Source organism: Glandiceps talaboti, chromosome 9 (genome assembly GCF_964340395.1).
Source record: "Glandiceps talaboti chromosome 9, keGlaTala1.1, whole genome shotgun sequence".
NCBI lineage: Eukaryota > Metazoa > Hemichordata > Enteropneusta > Spengelidae > Glandiceps > Glandiceps talaboti.
In genome coordinates this window covers 15,650,944-15,672,573 of record NC_135557.1, presented here as the reverse complement: position 1 = coordinate 15,672,573, position 21,630 = coordinate 15,650,944, and the positions used below count along the sequence as shown (strand labels likewise).

The 21,630-nt window shown below is 36.4% G+C and overlaps 1 protein-coding gene across 1 annotated transcript in view; it reads right to left on the bottom strand.

Annotated features, from left to right (window-relative positions):
• Window positions 1-21,589, bottom strand: part of LOC144439669 (glycogen synthase kinase-3 beta-like) — a 29,786-nt gene extending 8,197 nt beyond the window's left edge. Inside the window, exons 1-2 of the mRNA XM_078128903.1 lie at window positions 21,079-21,589; window positions 446-639 (exon numbers count right to left, since the gene is read on the bottom strand). Of these exons, the coding sequence (XP_077985029.1) occupies window positions 446-639; window positions 21,079-21,160 (276 nt within the window). The 5' untranslated portion in view covers window positions 21,161-21,589. The remainder of the gene's footprint in view (window positions 1-445; window positions 640-21,078) is intronic.
• Window positions 21,590-21,630: the final 41 nt, after the last annotated feature.

The window sequence follows — 21,630 nt, the reverse complement described above, 5'->3', positions numbered from 1 at the left end:
ACAATTGTTTGTAAAAAGCAAACACTTGAGTCTCTAAACGCAGGTGTTCCAACATTTGGGCAATATATTTTTCACTTTTATTGTTCATAGCTCTATTCTTCTAGCTCTATATCTAGTACGTAAAGATCTAAAATGGCAATTTTCAAATGAAAAACATCCTGAATAGTAAAATCTACAATTCGGAATATTTCAATTTCAAACACGGGATTTCTGCGCTTCGTGTTACTTGTAGTATATGTAGTTGATGACAGTAGTCTGGCTATTTCAATTACACCTTGCAGACACCACTGACGCAAGTTACTGGAGAGTCCCACTGGTAATTTACGTCTGTGGTTCGAAGCATCTTGAACTGTGTGGGTGTTACTAGACATAAGAATGTTCACAAACCCAAGTCGTTATCTAACAAAGAGTTCACAGTGTACTAGTTTTTGAAGATATGACTTACTTTGAATCGTTTATCTTGTAGGACTTTCTTGATGGCTACCAATTCCCCTGATTCACATAGTTTGGCTTGATACACCACCCCAAATGACCCATTGCCTATGGCTTTAGTATCTGTATATGACACTTCTTGTGGCCCGTCAGGACCTGAACCTTGAGTTGCTACCACCGTAGTTACTTTACTGCCATCTTTATCACCTGTAGAAGAAACCAAATATAGTTATTAGTTATGTGTGTACACAAGACAAGACATTATTAACCAGAAGAAATCAAACAGCATCTTAATTATACAAATGTATCTCTACAAGACAAGGGAAGCATTACTATCCAGTCTCTTTACATATACTGACGATCATAGTCTCTCCGATTTGCCTAATCAGGAACTTGGGAAATAATTTTTGCCTATGGACATCAGAGCCATTCAGGATCAATCCCCAATTTACATCATTCCTAGCTAATTCATTATGTACTCTTGTGGGCATGCTTGGTTCGTTATGTATCATGTTGTAGAAAGTCTGATCTGTTCTGACCATTTGGTTTGTTCATTTCAAACACTTACATGTACACAGCCTTATAAACACTGGTAAAGACTCGCAGTGTGCCCTCTAGGCCAATTTGATGTGTCACTGACGCATACACTTTCTAGTGACGCACCAAAATTTGGTGTTCCCCTATCTCTTACTATGTGGTGACTCACAAGAAATGCCAGTTTTTATCGTTTTGACTCAAAACAACAAAATTTGCCTATCATTAGAGGGCACACTGGCAAAGAGTCTATTGCTAGAAACATGTTTTTTTATCATTTTTGGGGCAGCTTTTAGAAATTATAACTTCCAATATAAAAGTTATTAGGGGCAGATTTAGAATAGCATTCTGTAATTGGTAGATATTTTATTACTATCCTCAAAATGCCATATTGGGACAGTAATATACAATATTTTTCCAAATACATATTAGGTGGTACATGTAACCTGTCTGAGGTGAGGTCAATAACCTCCAAATCTGAAGGTGAAATGCCTAAGGCACAGTACAATGTACATGTACTGATACTTTTGTGTGGGACTGTAGCTGTTAGAATGCTTACATGTAAAAATTGGACTTGTACCAACATCAGTACATGTATATGTTGACAGTTCACATTACGGTGACATTTGAATGGTTTAAAATGTATGAGTACATTATGGGATATTATTGATCCAACAAAAAATCAATAAATATGGCCAGCAGAGAAAGAAGTCCCTAGAAATCAGTCAATATGGTAGATAGAATGTCAATATAATAGGTTCATATGGGAGTATGCCTGTAAAATGTAACCCTATTAGTATATGTAGGGTCACAGAAATCTACATTTCGGAGTTGGGTACCAGAATCCAGAATACTTCTACAGTGGTCACATAGACCTATTTTATGTGTGTGTGTGTGTGTGTGTGTGTGTGTGTGTGTGTGTGTGTGTGTGTGTGTGGGTGGGGTCGTGCGTACGGAGGAATGTAATGATGTATGCATGCATGTATATATATAATGTACTTGTATGTGATAGATGTGTCTCACTGGGGAGATCAGTGCTCAATGCAAAATTAGTAGCCAAGTACAATAGACTTAATCCAAGAAAATGGATTATAAGCCAGACCTCAAGAGTTCCACACTTTTATGGCTTATGACCTACTTTCTTGGATTAAGGGTATGTATGTACATGTATGTATATAAACATACATACATGTACATACATACTCTTAATATATTTATATATATATGTGTGTGTGTGTGTGTGTGTGTGTGTTTGTATTTGTGTATGTGGTGTGTGTGTATGTATGTGGTGTGTATTTGTATGTGGTGTGTATGTGTGTGGGGTGTGGGTGTGGGGTGTGTGTGTGTGTATGGAGAATCAATTCATGATTTCACATCATATCAATTTTGCCCAATTGTCAAGAAACACCACACTGAAACACTATTTCATCGCCATTATTCTCATAGTGCTCCATGATTGCATCATGGCACTTAGCAGAGTATTAGTTGAACAATGAATATTCATGACTTTATCTGAAGGTGATAAGCACTTAGGAGTCATGAATATGCAAATGTTTGTACAATCGACTCCAGTTCCATAGATATTTACTTAGTCCCCATTGCAATTATACTAGAAGGACTAGAAATCTATACACCAGGGTTCTCCCCAGCTTGAGAGTAGTCCCGGACACTAATTAATATTCATGCTAATTTGCATAATTAATATTCATGAATAAATTAATGGTACACTCAAAGTACATGGTGTGTGATCAAAGTTGCTAACAAAAAAGTTAAAACCAACTTTTATTTCTCTACAGATTTATAACTCTAATCTCAATCTTTGTACATCGATTTTTTTAAATCACAGTTTTTGATTAGTTTTCTCAGAAAAGCTAAAGTTGTTTCATACTAAATATCCAAAGACGATTGCAGTTTCAAAACTCTAAAAAGTTGCGTATACCCACACATACGCATTGCGTTTAGACGAAATCTCGTGATACATGAGACATCGCGATAGTTTGTGACGTCACCACCCGCCATTTTGGAAATTACATGTTGTCATCGTCGTGCGATGTACGATGTCAAACTACTAACTAAAAGTGTTTTCAGAGTAAAATTGAACAGAATTAGTACACTGGTACACTCACCAGTATGGTGCAACATTCCCAACACAAAATGAATTATATCCTAAGGGATTTTATTACATGCATTTTGATTAGTTCAAATTAAGATTGATAGACCTGATCAACCAATCAATGCTCCTCTTACTTTTTAAATGATGATAACTATTTTCATGTACACTAACACGAGACGTATTTTAAAAAGTGCCATTTCATTGTTGCAGTAATATCAATAATTTTATATTTATCTCACAGAAATATCTGACACACCTTCAAGTGTACAATTTCACTAAAAGTAAAAGATAATTGACAAACAAAGTCGTAGAAAATAATCTCTCTGCCAACTTTCGATCACTTTATTTATTTTTTTTTTTTGTGGTTAATGATTTTGCCAGTCATTTTGAAAGGAAACCACGTGAACATACTCCAGATTTTTGAAAATGAAATACATTTCTGGCGAATATGGTGATACCATTGATACATTTACATAACAAAAGAACATATTGTTATGTTAATTATTTCTATTGTTGACATTCATATAGTGGTCCCCACTAATTGATACAGAACATATGTGATACATATTTTTTTTAAATTTACAATTGAATTTTTGAAACAAGTTATAAAGGCTTGGTCGCAGTGTGACCTCTCAGCCAATCTGACGTGCAACTAGCGCATACAATTTCTAGTGGTGCACCAAAATTTGGTGTTCCCCCTATCTCTTACTACATGTACATGTATGTGGTGACCCAAAATGCCAGTTTTGATCATACCCACAACAACAAAATCATTGGAGGGCACACTGCAAGTTGGGCATAACCATGCAAAATCTGTGATATTTTTGGGGGGTAATCAAGTAACTTCTAAAGGCTTGGGTATAACCCTAAAGCTGTGATATATTTCATTTCATAATTGAATATTTCGGAACAAGTTATAAAGTCATCCATATAACCGTGTGTGTAAAAACTATAATATTCAATATGGTTTTTAATTCGATACTTTTTACACAATATGTTGGTATGGACAATAACTCTGTAAATGCTGTGATATTATTTAAAAAAAAATTAATACATGTATTTGTGAACAAGTTATGGAGGTCTGGTAATAACCCTACAAAACTGTGATATTATGAAAGACTGGCCACTAATCCTGTAAAAATTATGTTACCATTTAAAAAAAAAAAAATTGAACACTTGCAACAAGTTGATTACACCTACGCATACCCCTGTCAAACTCGAACATATTCTTTTTTTTTCAATTGAATCTATGTGAATAAGTGTAACAATGCATGGTCTTTCCTTTCATAGGCTTTTACATCTCACAATCAGCCTTGTAGAAATAAGGTCAGTGTAATGTATACACAGCTAACAGTATAGAGGCCACTGACTTATAAATTGTTAATGTACAATACGTGACAACTGTCAGATACCACCAATAAATTATTTCATTTATCATTAACTATTTATTGGGAGGTACAGGTTGTCTTTTCAGATTAATACAATGGGAATTTTCGCCAACTCATTGATTATTGTTATACTAAGACTGGTACTAAATTGTTCTGTAGGTCAATGCCTTCCATTTTTTTTGTTGGGTGGAACCAACAATTTGTATGGTATCACAGAGGTGACCTAAAGGTTGTTTATTTTTTTCTCTGTTGAGTCTGATTATGTGCATGCTGACGTGAGTGTGTGTGTGTGCGTGTGTCCGTCTGTCTGTCTGTCTGTATGTATGTATGTATGTATGTACAATGTACATTTTTTGTATGTACATGTACATGTACACGTATGTATGTATGTATGTATGTATGTATGTATGTATGTACATTTGTATGTATGTATGTATGTATGTATGTATGTATGTATGTATGTATGTATGTATGTATGTATGTATGTATGCGAGTGTCTATGTATGTGTATGTGTCAGTCTGTCTGGGTATGTGTATGTCTGTGACTGTGTACGAGTCTGTCTGTCTATATGTATGTGCCTGTGTGTTCATTTGATTTGTATTCAGTTCAAATTTCAAATATTTGAAAAATGTCTCTACAAATGAAGGAAAGAGCGCAAGGTCTCACAGTTCAGCCGCAGTATGACAAGTGTAGTTGTACAGAGACAGAATGGATGAAATTCTACATAATACTGTTTGCATGACATCACACAGAGTTCAAATGCTGTAAACTTGGAGATTTTCGCTAAAGACTTACTTTCACTTCTTTTGCTGGAAAACAAAGACGCAAAAATAAGTAGTGACTAAACAACTTTCTTATACATTAAACACAATATATAAGTCTGATAACCAATAAACATTAGTCTTTGAGAACTAGATGAAGACTCCCAAATCACAACATTTTTTAGAGTTGCGAAAATACAAACATATCTAGGTTGAAGACATATAACTTTCTTTCAGTTTTCAATGCATGATCAGTTTCAAGTGAAGGTTTGCATAGTTTATCTCACAAAGAAACTACCAAAATATGAATCACAACAGCGGGTTCTAGTCTATCATCGACAATTTCAAAGGCTGATATCATAATTTCAAAAACTTTCAAAGAATAAATGAACTATATTCATAATTGACGAATTATCAAATAGCTTACAAGTTACATGAGAGCTAATTACGATATTTAAAAAAAAATAGTTATATCACAATTTTCTCAGTGTCTGAGAATGTTAATGTCAGTGGGTGAAATCTACATAGCCACAGGGTTGGGTTAACGAAACCTTGCATACCGGTACTGTATGTTAAGTTGGCATAACTTGTCACGTAAGTTCTTTCTATACGTCAGAAGTGGTGTAATTTTATCCCTGGCATATTTTAGTTACTGGGTTGTTTCATCCTGGGTCTATTATGTCCCACGTCATACAGCAATGACAAGTCACTCCTATCGTACTCATTAGCAATGTTTATCGTGTCATGTAGGTCATTTTATAGGCATATTTTATCCTAGGTGAGCTGTTACTATGTGTCTTTTCTAATACTGTCAGCTGAGGTCACAATAACATGGAGATTTCTCCTAAGACTTTTCTTGAGTGGTCCACACATTGACTTACAGAGTTCTCCCAAGGTCTTTATAGAGTAGTGGGTCCAACCTACAATTTACAAGGTCCTCCCAAGGCCTTTATAGAGTAGTTGGTTGACCCTACAATGTACAAGGTCATCCCAAGGCCTTTATAGAGTGGTGGTTTACACCCTACAATTAGCACCCCCCCCCCCCCAGTTCTTTATAGAATAATGTGTTCAACCCTATAATATACTGGGTTGTACCCATGCCTTTATAGAGTAGTGGGTTTGTCCTGTAACTATTGACAGGGTTTTCTGAAGGTCTAAGAATGGCGAGTACTACTTTTTTTTTTAATAATACAGATTCATGAACAAACAATATATTCTTGTTACTTACACATAAATATGTTTAAAACATTCTGAATTCATTATATTATATTTTCTGTGAAGACACAAGTAATGACAATTAGTGACAACAATGGGTACCGTAAATAACGGCTTTTGTTTTGTTTTGACTTTTGAAAGTACATATGAATTCAAAAGACTTGACATAAATAAATTACATGCGTACATGTAAATGTTTTTAATTATTCACCTCAAACACATGTATATTACATTGCTTGTAATGTGTGTGTGTGTGAGAGAGAGAGAGAGAGAGAGAGAGAGAGAGAGAGAGAGAGAGAGAGAGACAGAGAGAGAGTGTGTGTGTGTGTGTGTGTATGTGTACATCATACATGTACATATGTGCACGAGAGTGAGTGTGTGTTTGTGCTAGTGTACATGCACATGTACATGCATGTGTATGTGTGTGTCTTCTTGGAAACCATGCAAACAAATAGAAACTCCATAAAATGATAAATGTCTACAAATTAGATGCAAAGTGATACTGGAAAGGTTCACACCTTTACTTTCAATATTTCAAATTTCATTTACGTTATTCCATCTTTAACACCTACATGTTATGTAGCCCAAGAATAAGTCTACAGGAATCTAACAAATGTTTTATGAGGAATCATTGCGAAAACAAGATCTGTGAACAAACAAACAAACAAACACACAGATAATCTCAACAAATAAAATATTCACTAGCATTTTCTTCTGTTCATCATCTCCACTATACCCGTACAATAACCATAAAGGGGTCTTTATGTATGACATTTGATGAGGGACATGTGCCCGAGATGTCAAATGTTATGTACTAGCATGTGACTCACACGCTTTGTATTTGGTGTTGTGAAGCCATGCTACAAAAGATTACATGTACATCCATAAACCAATACAAATTGTTTTTATTGATCGCCAGCACAGGGCATAAAAGTTTAAAACTTAGCATCGTTACTGTATCTATGTTATTGCGTGGATGAACATTTTAGACATTAACTACCTCCTGCTTTGTCACTATTGTATACTGCCTTGTAAATGTCACGATTTCTTTTTAAGTTCTTATTTTTGATTTCCGTTGTACTTATTTTTCAAAACATGCCATTGTCTAATGACCAGTGTTCAGTAATAACAGATATTTTGTTTTTTCGTCGTGGGTATATGATAAACACAAGAGTCTCCTAGCGAGTCACGACACAATGCACTCTTTATATTCACATTATCTAAAAAGATAAAATTTGTTGTTGGGGGCCCAAATGATGAAAACTGGTTTCTTGTGAGTCACCATACTCACAGGATATGGGAACACTGTACTTTGGTGGATAAAAAGCAATTGCTAAGCCTCAGTGGTACATCAAATTGAAAACGCAGACACAAATCAGTAGCATGTCAAAATTATTTGATGTGCCATGTCATAAAATGTTGATTCTGTGCACCATGTAAGTCTGATAGTACATAAGTATGTCACGTTCACACTGACTGCTACAAATATGAGTATGTATGTTTGTTACAACTTTGGTCCCCAGTTCTACTAGAAGTAGGAGTTAGACTACTTTTATATATGATACGGCCATGTTAGAAAGAAGATCATGTATGTGAAGGCAAGCAGACAGTGACATCAACGCCTTGTCCTAGATATAAGCAAGTATCTGAAATATACATGCACATGTCATTGTCACTGCCATGGTGATGACCTTTCACCCTTGACATTTGTCTGACACTGCCAGGAACAACAGGACAGGATGTGACAAATGACAATGCATGACAATGGGTAACAGACATCCTGTTGAGAGCATGTCATTCACATCTCTTACTAATTTATGGTATGACAGATATTAGGAAATTATATCTATTGGTACAAGTGGTTGCACTGAATATCTGGTCATTGACACAACATACAACAGATGGACAAATATCAATAAATATGCTTTTGTTTTTCAAAATAAACTTTCTAAAATTACACAATGTGACACACACAAGTCAACATGATTTACATGAAGGTCAGTTGACATCGCTCATCATTGGTGTAATGACTTCCTTGCTGCCCCCTCCCTCCTGGTATAATGACTTCCCCCCCCCCCTCCACACACATACCCTTTGTCTTTTTGCGAACCCTACTACATAGAGATAGGAAATCCTGTACCATAATTTTGAAGGAGAAACCCTATACAACACCAAGAGAACTCGGACAGATTTTTACCTCGTCACCCCCTCAACAAAAGCAGTCCTTAGATGAAGTGTTCCACAGGTTTTTCATAATGGTAGTAAAATTAGAAACCATAGCTGTGCCCCTAATATCTTTAACAGCAAATAATTTATTACATTTTCTCTTATAATGTGGTCTCAATATTTGGCGCAATGTTTTCTTTCCCTGCTCACAAACCTAACTCAAAACTCCCAAGTTTGCTCAAGTTCCACATTCACAATTTGGTTTTGGTTTCTGCCCCACACCTGATTAATTCTCATAACCACAAACAATCAAATATGACCGTGATCACTGTGCCATTTCACCAATCACAAGGTGTCTTACTGCAATATTAACTGTAACATCGGTTTTGATTGGCTAAATAGAAGTGCGACATTTGAATGTCAACAGCGATGGGAACTAGTCAGATAGTACGGGTGGTGAATACGACAAAAATACAAACATATAAAACGACCAACACATGTCCATTCAATTGAACCCGAACAACAACAACCCTACCACTACATCGGATTTTAATCAGATTGAGACATCCCAAGCCTTCATCATCTAATGATTTAGAAGATAGCAAATCAATAGAAAACTTCGATACACTGACATTTATCTGACAATGGCATTTTACTTCAGCTTCACCCTTGACCTTTCAATATGCAGTAGCTCATACTCACTGTTCAATGTGCATTTCACGATTACGTTATTTTATGTTGCCATTTTTTAAGAACATGCAGTTTTTCCATAAATACTCAAACAATTTTGATCACCTACCCAGATTGATTTTTTTTATCTGATAGCTGTCTGCTATACTATGTATGGCCTTCAGATAGGTTTATTTTTAGAATCAAGAGTTTCTGTTTTACATTTCACTTTTCTCAAAGGTGCACTTTTTCATATCAGTTTTGTTCCCTGCAATGTCGCCTTTTCTTGCACTTCTCTATTCTTTGAATTCTGCATGTGAATTGAGTGCATCGGAATACTAATAACGGAATGGTAGAAATTGGAAATATAATCAGTTCAATTCTCTAATAAATATAACAGTGGGTACACGGGGAGTCACGTAAAAGCTAGTCTGGGCATGTTCCCTCACATATTTATATACAGAAATTCATGTAGCAAAGTACTCAATATAACTCAACGTATACAATGTATTATGTACACACAATTACAATTACAGTTGATCAGTTTTACTGCACCAGTATGTGTACAAACTTTGATCACATTCACCACCCCTGTTACAAGTCCATGTTTTTTTTGCTGAGGTTGGGGAACCCCGGTAACAGAAAGGGAGAAAGGGTTAGAAATGGCAGGGTTTCCTCATAGACTCTATAATTTTGTTTGGGAACCCAGGTTAAATGACATGGGAACGTTGGTACATTTTACCTGCATTCTGTTCATGTATTTACCACCTTTAGTAAAAACAAGCGTTCCCAAACACTGTACATGCACTGTTTCAAGAGAGCGAGAATACATCGTCGCAAACCATGGCTTGGGCAACGTTCTTAACGAGCCTCCCTACTTATTTTGAAATGTAGTGGTAGAAATAATAACTCTGGTTTGCGAGAATGGCGAGAATATGGAACAGATTCAGTAAACTGAACTGTAATGTACACTATTTTAGCTATCAGTGGAATAAACTGAAAGATAGTCAGAAAATGACAACTCCATGACTGCAACTGTTTGTTTATATTATAACTGAACAATTCATCGTTGCTTGCGTTCCTGCAACCGTTCATTCAGAGTGTGGTTACAGTTGCGAAACTCATTTTGTGAGCTGACACAGGAACGCAAGGCACAAATCTTTCGGTCTTCTTATACATATCCATGTGCTGACCTAATTTGAAATGTCACAAAACAACCAATGAAAATTGTCCTTACTGTGCAAGTCAGAATTTATCAGGTTTATACATTAATTTCTCTAGTGTACGTTATAATTTCAACTACTGATTTCTGAACCATTGTGTTGGTTATTACCTGAAAACCCAAGAAAAATTGATTTGTTGCAAAAATGAGACATATGCTGCCACAGCACAATGACAACATGCCGTGCTATTTTTTTTCTATGAAACTTATCTTAAATAATAATAGTTGAGAAATTACACAAAATAGCCAAACTGTTTCAGTACTCAAGGGTGGTCACCTAATATTTCCACCAAATTTTGCAAAATTTTCAAATTGACTTTTCATGAAACCATTCCAGTGTTCTCCTCAGGCCTTTTATATAATAGGATATTAGATTTGAAAGAGATATCATGAACACAGCTGGTAGCAAGGGATTTAAAAAAGGGCCAACTTGAAAAGGGATTTAAACTGTAAGTGCTAAAAATAGTTGTCTGACAAACAAAGCTATAGAAAATGATGGACCAGAAGACAAGAATAATCCTATGCTAGTATGTAATCCCCCATGACTCCACTGATATGACAACACTAATGCGAGAACCTGGGATTGAATCCCTGGCCTTTAAACCCCTCTAGTGCTTTACTGAGTATTACCTTGCTTGTGACATGACAATCATATTCCATGTCACTTCATGTACACATCATATCAACATGGCCACCAAACTTGTAGTCCTGTGCACAACACAGTGGGTGTAGTCATGTCACCTCAGGTCACATGTTACTATATATTCTCTATGGGCGTTCCCAACTATGGTCGGGCAATTATTGATTCCACTCTTTTGAGAGTTATTGTAAAAACAAAAGTCCTGGGGGAAAAAACTACAGTGTATCATTATTCCTACCATAGGAAGAGTATAGCATTTTGTACTCATGAATATTCAGTGTTCAATCATTTAATAACGTATTTCTGATATCTCCCATGATGCAATAGCCCATACAAAAGAATACCCTATAAATGAACAAGATCAACTTGATGTTTCTTTGAAATCGCAAATAATTGTAGGTGAATCTAAAATCATGAAATGCTCTCCAGAACCCAAACATGTAGTTTATGAAAATGTCTCCATTTCCCAGAGTGGCGTTCCCTTAACGCCAAGGCAATTCATCACCTGTGACAAATTGCTTCATGTAGGCACATAATTACAGGGCCTTGGCTAGGTGTGTTGCACTAACCAGCCTAATTACGTGCATAATAAATGATTTGTTATTAGCAATAGTTCTACATGATCAGTCTACAGTGTTTCCCATCCTATGACCTACTTTTCAAACATCAATTTTTACAAACTCTGTAGGCAGTCTACAATTTCTAATTATACACTGTCTATTTTTAATGTAACCAAATACTTGTTTTAATAATTATCTCTGAAGTATTCAATCTTTATTTCAAAGCTGGTCTGAATTTTTGTTAAGGTTGATAATCAGTTCAAATCTATCTGATTTCCCTTGGCATTTTACTGGGGTTTCCCCACAAAAGCTCGGCAGATTTTACCAGATATCATTCCTCATTACCAGGGTTTCTGTGTATGTATGTATGTATGTATGTATGTATGTATGTATGTATGTATGTATGTGTGTGTGTGTGTGTGTGTGTGTGTGTGTGTGTGTGAGTGTGTGTGTATGTACGTACGTACGTACGTACGTACGTACGTACGTACGTATGCATATACATGTATACACCTGCCATCAGACACCTGCATGTTTTTACAAGTAAAGGAGAATGTGACATTAGTGGTTTTCTTTAGTATGCTAAGTAGGTACATTCTGAAGAGTCCCCTAAGTTTCTTACCAAAGTTTCCCACCATAATTTCGGTAACACAAGTTTAACCTTACATACCCTCTTCTGTTACCAGACTTCCCAAACCAAAGCCAAACTACTAGTATGTACATTAGTACTTAGGATCCCCTAAATTAAGCAACAAACACTTGCAAGCTTATGAAATCAGACAGAATGGCAGTAATGATCATGTGCAGTTTGCAGACACTTGTCAATTTACATGACAATTGGAAGGACTTTGACCTTTGGGATGTACATACATCGCAGACAATTCACTACCCAGTCTACAGACCACTTATGCAACTGCTCTTCAATCTATGATCAGACCCACAAAGCTAAAATATATAGAGTAACCACTTTGATTATATAAGTGTTAAGGCTGATTTACTCTTTGGGGGCAACACCAGTATTTTTTTTTGGGTGGGTGCAAAGTTCCTTGGTATATCAATCCCATTCCCGGTATATACGCAGGACTAGATCAAGTCATTATTGTGTACGTCTCTACTCATAAGTATAATGATGTATTTTATCAATTCTAACCAGTGCACAGAACAGTAGCATAACAAAGTCAATACAAAATGCAGACGAGAACATTGTACATATCACAGTAGTGCATACATGGATATTACAATAGTTTGCTTCTCTTGACTTGGCATTCATTCCATCATAGTTGGTTGTCATGGAAAAAAAGCTGCATAGGGGCCTGGATTTGAACTTGACATGTTATCATAATTCAGGTTTTTGGATCCTTGGTATAATGTGGGGAGTTGGGAAATATAATGAAATCAATGTAATGAAATGTGCATAAATTTTATATTTAATATCTAGGGGGTGGATGAAGGTATTTTTGGTGCCTGGTAATGTTATTTTTTTTTTAGTATTGACCAAATACAGGGGTAGGGGTGGGGTAGGGAGTCTGGCTAGTTTGGTACCTTACTCACGCACCTGCCAAACACAATTATACACTGAGAAGTTCTCTGCTGAGATGAGAACATTGGGATTTATCTTGAATAGTAATTAGGAAGAAATTCTTAGGTTTCAAAGAGGATATCGTTCAACATTCTTAAAGACCCACTTTGAAAAAGGATTAAAACATTACATATGAAAAACTGTCGTCTGACAAAGCGAAAGAAAAAGTTGGACTAGAACAAAAGAATAATCCTATGTAATCCTCATGGCTCCACTGATATGATAACAGTAATGTGAGAACCTGGGATTGAAACTCTGGCCTTTTAATTAAACAACACAAAACAAATTCTAGCTACCCATACTCATGCTCTGCAGCACCTGGGTTTTGAATATTTTCCTGGAAACACATCGGCATCTAACTCTTATATTTTCATCAACATGCCATATTTAGAACAGATCAGAGGGTAATACGGCTGTCAAGCACACCTGAGCGGCATTAGGAAATTGCCTTGGCCTACTGTCAACTTGGTTAGTAATTGGTTAAGCTGTTGTTAACGACGACGACTTCTACAAGGATGTCATTCTAAAATTGGCAACACCGTAATGATACATGTCGACGAGTCGTGTACATGGGTTTTTCAATCTGATTATGTCTAATAGAATGTTTGAAATCCCAAATCGTTATTTGTTACTTCAGATTTGTTGTAGTAGATCAAACAGAAGCAGTTGTAACTTTGCTATTTTCTGTTAGTTTATCACTCTCTTACTCTGTAAGGTATGTGCCATGACGGGACGTCCTCACATATCGGTCAACCCCTCTCTATCTTCTGTCTTCTTGTCTGTTGCAAATTCTATCAAACTTTTACTCAAAACAGTTCAATGTTTCTTATAAAATGAATTGTCACTTAACTAATTTTTTGTCAACAAATTATACTGTTATGAATTTTAAGGGTTTTATCATTAGGCATTCAAGTATGCTACAATGGAAACCCTCCCTACTAACCCCCCCCCCCCCCTCCAGCAAAGCGTCCTAAAAGTTATGACCCAGCAAAAATACTGAGTTCCTGTCCTCACCAACTTGGAATTCACTACTCTATCAGTAACCCTTGGACCAATGTTACAATGTAACCCAGCAACCAGTCACATTCTAAGGTCACACCACAGTAATTATTATTCTAGACACCATTCAATGATTGCACTTGTAGATGACGTTGTCACTAGCACATATCCATCCCAATAGCTAGCCTAAGCCCTGAATATCCAGTGTCAACATCATTTTCATCAATTTTGAGCCCTGTATGCACAGTGTACATGTACTTCATACAGTACATGCCATGTACATGTACACATGTACACTGTACGTGTGTGTAATACAGTGGTAGGGTACAGTAAACTGTTATTTCACCTACAGCTAAATATTAACACACTGTCAAGAGGAAATTCCATTCAGGAGGTTCATGTAGATTACAAATACATGTAGGAGATTCCACCACTGTGCTTGAGCATAGTGTTTGCAGTCATTACAGTAATAATTTAAAGTTGTCAATTGTGAAAACTTAGAGAAATATTCACACAATGTGACATGTCATAATTTGTGGAGACTCATGGATTCATATTGCATGGTTTTTGCTGAGGTTAGTAAGTTGGTTAAGTCTTCCAAAATGTGGCAGTCATTTCGATGGGTTCCCAAACACATAGATTGCATAAGTAACTGCGCCACCTTTTACCTCTTTCTGTTACTGGCAGTCCCCATGCAAGAATACTGCAGTGGCCTACATAATTGATGGTAAATTTGATCAAGGGACTCAGTTCTTGGGGTGCTATTGTAAGGTCAATCTCACTTTTGTGAACATCATCACATGATCTGGGGTACTTGATGACTTTTGACCCCCTTCCCATGGTTCATGTACATGTATTCTACATATTCATTTACATATATTTGAATACATGTACCTTTGTGTACAAATTTCACTCATATGCAAAAATCAACATATGATCTAGTTGAAACTATTGCATACAAAAGTATCTGGTGACCCTTTGCCATCATTTCATACATTCCAGGGGATAACCCCTACCAATGTCTGGATATGCAAGTATGTCACAGTATTCCTCCTGGTAAGGTCATTGATCAGATGTCACCATATCAAATACAAATATACACCATATTCTCCCCTCCCTACATGTTACTGGTACAGTGTAGACATGCAAAATATGAATAACAGAATAAAGTATTGTCTATCACACAAACAAAAATTTAAACTGCTCAAACCATTCTAGTTAATAACTGGAAGGTTTTGAATACAGAATCAATGTGTTGACAGCACAGCAAAATTTGGGTCATGTATCTACAAAGAGATGTTATCCTCTGACTTTATTTATAATACACTAAATGCCTCCAAACCATACAAAAAGCAACAATTATACCATGCACAAGCCAAAAATATGGAATTAATACCCTGGTTGCTCTATGTCATGACAATACACGTTTATGTCACAACAGTGCAAGTCTACATCACTGGTTCTGCTACATTTTGTATGTTCAGAACACGGGTCAAAAAGTTCACGATTGCCATTACTTTCCACAATTTCTGTCTGATATTACTGGTGGTGGTATAATTATGTTATTCTCCAACATTTTTCTTCATTCAGCCGGAAAATACTCGTTACCTAAGGGTTTTGTCACAACCAGTCACTACAAAAACCCCTTAGGTCATTTTCCTTGGCTGAACGAAGAACAACATTGGGGAATGGCATCTTAGTACTTTTGCTACGATGAAAAATGTTGTAAAAATGCAAGTCACTTTTTCAGGCGTTCCCCACTGTATTGAAATTACAAGCCCCTCCCCCTCGCCTCCCCATGTTACCTACAAATGTACATTGTAGGTTACACTGCTCTACATGTACACTGTACCTATTACTACGTCCACCACTACCTGCACATGCAGTTGACCTTGATCTTTCTCCATAATTTTAAAACATTGTTCTAAACATGGCATCAAGACTACAAATTTGTACCAAGGTAGTCTGTTAATGGCAGTCAATATAAATTTGTAGCCAGGACAGTTGACTTGGCTAAACCTGACTAAACAAGATACAGATATTAAATTCATACCAAGATAATAGATACATACTTTATTACTTGTCTACACATTTTATTTGCCATCAAAACATTAGCTGATACAGTAATATAATATCAATTATGACATCAAAACTTAATGTTTACAAAGAGAAATGCCTGGAGGACGGTGGTAAGAATTGAATATCATCTAACTGCCAACATCAGACTGTGAACGACTGGAACCTGTTACAAACACAGAAAGTCAACAAATGAATTGGATTGATAGTGATTGGCACAGCATTTTGGGACAGGAGAGACTTGTATTACATTTCATGGTTTGATAAGAACAGTTTTATGGCTTCTTTATGGTTACATGAAATGCTTGGGGAACTTTGTAAATTTGTTTGTGAACTATTATATAGTAAAGAGGCCATACAACTGTTCTTATCACATGATACAATGTAATACAAGTCTCTGTACTTCCAACATGCTGTGTCAAGTGTTATTAATCCAGTTCAATTGTTTATTTTCCCTGTTTGTAACAGTTTCTGTTCGTCTATAGTCTGATGTCCACAGTTGTACTTCGTACAGAATTCAAGATTTGGTTTGGTATATAACAACTACATGTCTAGAAAGCCATGACAAAATTGTTTCAAAAAAAAATTAAAAATCCAAAATAAATTCCAATCCCCATCGATAAGGCCACTTTAAGATGACGTATTTAAATTTGTCTCTTTCCCACCAATCCCCCTCATTAGATTTTAAAAGCTTTTTGGCAAGATAATTGGATTAGGAGAACCTATCTCTGTCCTAACATTCTTCAAGTCTATGTAAACAGAACACAGTGTACATGATCTTGACATGTGCTACTGTGATCATAACCACTGTAATTTGCATGCCAACCATGTGCCTCTAACTGTAACTATATATATGTAAGTATGTCAACCAACCAAGCAAGCAATAACAAATATCTTCCCATGGACAAAAATAATTAACAGGTTGAGGTCAAGAAAGAGATCTAACAATCTCACCCAGTAGTCTACACTCATTACACTTGTAAACTGTTGTTTGGTCAACAAACATTGAATTATCATTAAGTTAGGGAGTTTGGGTTAAATTAAGGACACACAAACTCGTTATATCAAATATCTTGTATCACTAATTTATCCACACATTCATCTCTTCTTACATACATATAAAACATGGACATAATTTTTCTTTGAAATTTGCAATCCAGGATAGTCTTATGGCGGCCCATGCCAAGGGTTTTTTTTTTTTGTTTTTTTTTTACAAAAACTATGCATTAAATATACCACACGTAGCTATTTTGTTTTCCACAAAGGTCTTTGATCCGGGGAATACATATTTACTTAAATATGTTTAATATCTGTATATGTAAAGACGACTTTTCAAAAGGAAACTAATATTCATTGTATTATATGCTGGTAATGGCGCTAGACTCTAGAGTTACATGTACAACATGCATACATGTATGGAAGTTAAAAAAAACACTGGGTGTTCATCATTTCTCTGGTAGACAAGCCTGTGTAAATACGAAACATACATGTATGTGGCTGCCTGGGATAATAGGTGGGAGGGGGGAGGGGGGAGGAATGGGTTAAGTAATTCTTTGTGTACACCTTCAAAGTTTACTTCAGCACATTTATTCTTGATCTCGTTATCATTTAACTGGAGAATGCCATGGGATAATGAAATCTTAATTTTTTCCCCTTTCATGTATCGCAAAGACAAATATCTCCCAACTCGCATTTGCCAGAATTACCCTTAAAACTTTATTTGCACTGTCTAATCATAGTAACTTTGTCTACTGGTTTAAATATCACTGACCTACATGTACATGTATACACATGTACCTGGTAGCATTTTCCTCTGATTGGCCTCTAGGCGGTTTAAGAGTACTGGATTCTGTGACTATCTAATGATTTTTCGACAACAATTAAATACCAAAATCATTAAAATATCAATAATTCTTTCGTATGTAAATTAACAATTAGAATCATATTTATGGAGCAGAAACGATCTCTTTCAAGCAGATTTGTACAGGACACTGGCAGGTCAAAATATTAACATATATAGTATACATATGAAAGAATAAGTGTGTGTGTGGGGGGGAGGGGATGCAAGCACATGTCTATATAAATGACAATTTCTACATAAAAACAATAATATTGGGTGGGCAAGTCTACAAAAAACATAAATTTCTGGTTATTAGGAAGGGGGGGGGGGGTGATGTCTATATGCTGCATATTGGCAAATGTCACCTTCTACAACACTGCTTCTGAGACAGTGTACAAAACAAAGTTTTCTTCATCTCAGGACAAGGGAGAGTTGCTTATGCACGTCCAGACCATGTCTTGATAAAAACACAAACACAACCTCTGAACAGGCAAATCACTGTCTAGACCAAAATATGATAAATACTACATGTACTACTCAGGGGCAAGTGTACAAAATATACATCTGATTTCAGGTCATCAAAAGCTTGAATGCCACAGAAATCTGAGAAAAATGGTTAGGCACAGTATGCCTCCTACACTGTACATGTAACTACAGATCATCTCTGTTGCCCATGGCTATATTTACCATCTGTAAATAAGTTGTCTGTAAATATGGTACATGGCATATTACATGCTGTATCCTCAAAACATGTACTGTATAAAACATACATGTATACATGTGTACCTTCACTTTGTGATGACACTACATAACTTGGGTGTGAATTCAAAATCGAAACATCACTCACTTGCATAGATATGTGTAGTTGACACAAACTTCTGTGAATATTTAGCAGTTATCAATTGCTAAAAGGGATATCATTTTGATTTTTTCTTCTGTATACAGTATAGACTAGTTAGTATGTACTAGTATATGTAGGTCTACTTACATTGTGTAGTACAGGATTTCCTTTATATTTTACTTGGTTCTCTATCAAAATCATTTAATAAAATTACGGAACATGGATGATAATACGAATGCAAATTTAAATGATACCATATCCCCTTCCCTCCATTAACAGTATTACGTACCAAATTATTGTCCATGGTACAGAAATCAAAGCACATGTAACCATTTGCCTCCCTTCTTGCTATTAGGAGGGAGCCAACAAAATTATGGTACATCCCAACATTTTCCCCGTTGCAAATGTACCTGTGTACATGTACCCATAACAATTATAAGACATACATGTATATGTGGTACAGAAAACAATATCAAGTTCACCATATTTCCTCCTCTGTTTGGCTGTTACCTGGGTTCCAAAAACTTGCAAAAACACTGGGACATTATCACATATAGCGACGACAGTCTTGGACAAGGTGGAGCAAATTACACTGTCATGTTAATATGTGTCGTACTACAGAAATCACTGAAACAGGAACCAAGAACGCAATGGCAAAGAACCCTGGCTATGGTATATTCACATGCCTGCTGCGTTCTTGTTTTGAATGTGTCCCAGCTACAGACTTGTTCAACACAAGCAGTGATCAACCATGTCTGAGAAGCCATACATATGTACATTCACCCTACATAAAGCCACAATCACTTCACAAAGCAGTGGATCACATGGCTAGAATGATGACCACACCTGTCAAAGTAGAGTCTTGTCTTAGTATGTATACATATCCATGGAAGTATAACCGACATGGGAAAAGAAAAGGGTTAGACCCTCTTATTGTAAAACTGATTTGTTTCACCCATCAAAAATAGCCACTGTTCAATGCTTACCCTCACCAGTAAGCCAATAACATATGAATCACTTGGGTGATGGTATCAATAAATTGATTTAGCAAAGAGTAAATGTGAGGGTTATGACATGCTACTCTCCTAGCTAACCTTGATAAAAGTGTTATCCACTGATTGTACATTCTATATTTTTTTGGAATTTAGAATTCACAATTCAATGCATCTGTTTGTACAAATTATGTTTTTAAAATGACTTTGATAGACGTGTAATTTTCATCAATTCTCAAAAACACTGCTATAACTTTCGAAAACAAATATGCCCTCTCGTGAATTCAAAGAAATCCAAGTATTTCTTACCTACTGTGTTTGAGCGAATTGATCTAAAAATAGCCCTGGCCTTGCAACATTTTTTGTTGAATGGGTCCACCCAGTATTGACAGAAATTGGCACGTTGCGCTGCAGACATTCATCAACACTCAATAATTCACATAATTTTGTTAACGTCGTTATGTAAATGATATTTTATGCATTAACCCACGAGGGAAATTGAATCACTTTAGCAAAGGCAGCACTTTTCGCATTCAGTGTCACTGTGTCCGTCGCTATGAACTGATCCTTTTCACATGACGCGACAGACATGGAGGTCACCTCGATTTATTAGAATTCGGTCCACGTGTAAATGAACATGAAAATACTTGTCAGTGACGTCTGTATACCGAAAAGTGGTTGCTAAAAACTATACTTGGTAATATTTACATTTTGTACGGTCAAAAATCTGCGGAAACATATGACGTTGAAAATAGGTGGGATCGCTTACAAAAATGGCATGAACTCGAATCGGGAACCCCCTTCCCTGTCATGGCGATTTGCCCATATACATATTTTAACTGCGCCCGTTCTTGATTTCACATACATCCATTGGTATGTCGCACATGGGATTAAAATTTTCTGAATGGATTCACTGAACGGGCCCGATGAATGACCAAAAATTGCTTCACTGCTTCGTTGAATGGCCGTGGTATTTCAACAAACGATAGAGGCCACAATCATGGCGGCCTCCATTATAGAGGTCATTTGCAGACGTCGCAATTTACTTACGTGAAATTTTCATGCCCCCAAATGACGATGATGATCCTTTATTAGCCTCGGCAAATGACGTGGTCCTAGGTCGTCCACTCATACTGTAATACACGATTTTTTTCTGATTTTTCCAGCTTCGTTTTGGCGATCAACAGCTTACATCGTAGGCTCGATCTGGTGTCTTCACGGATTCCGCCTTGATGGAAGGCAAACACACAGTTTCACTGAATGAGGTCCAAAGGGAAAAATCCACCCGTATAGGACCATAAACGATTAAATTTGTATTCACACGGTACGTTTATATACTTAGTGATCCTTACAGAGGTGTGTTATAAAGATCGGAATAAAACTTCGAATATTATGACCAGGAAATCACGGTATTGTTGCCTGTTTGGACTGAGTTTCTCGTTGCCAATCGCTGTCAACCTACTGCACAATACTCGTATGACGATTTTATCCGACTATTTTCGGCTAGCAATCGGAAAATTCAACGTCCAATGAAAACGCACGGATGAACTTCCGAACAAAGGCGGACGTTGACGATGGTTGCTCGGAGGAACGACAGTGATC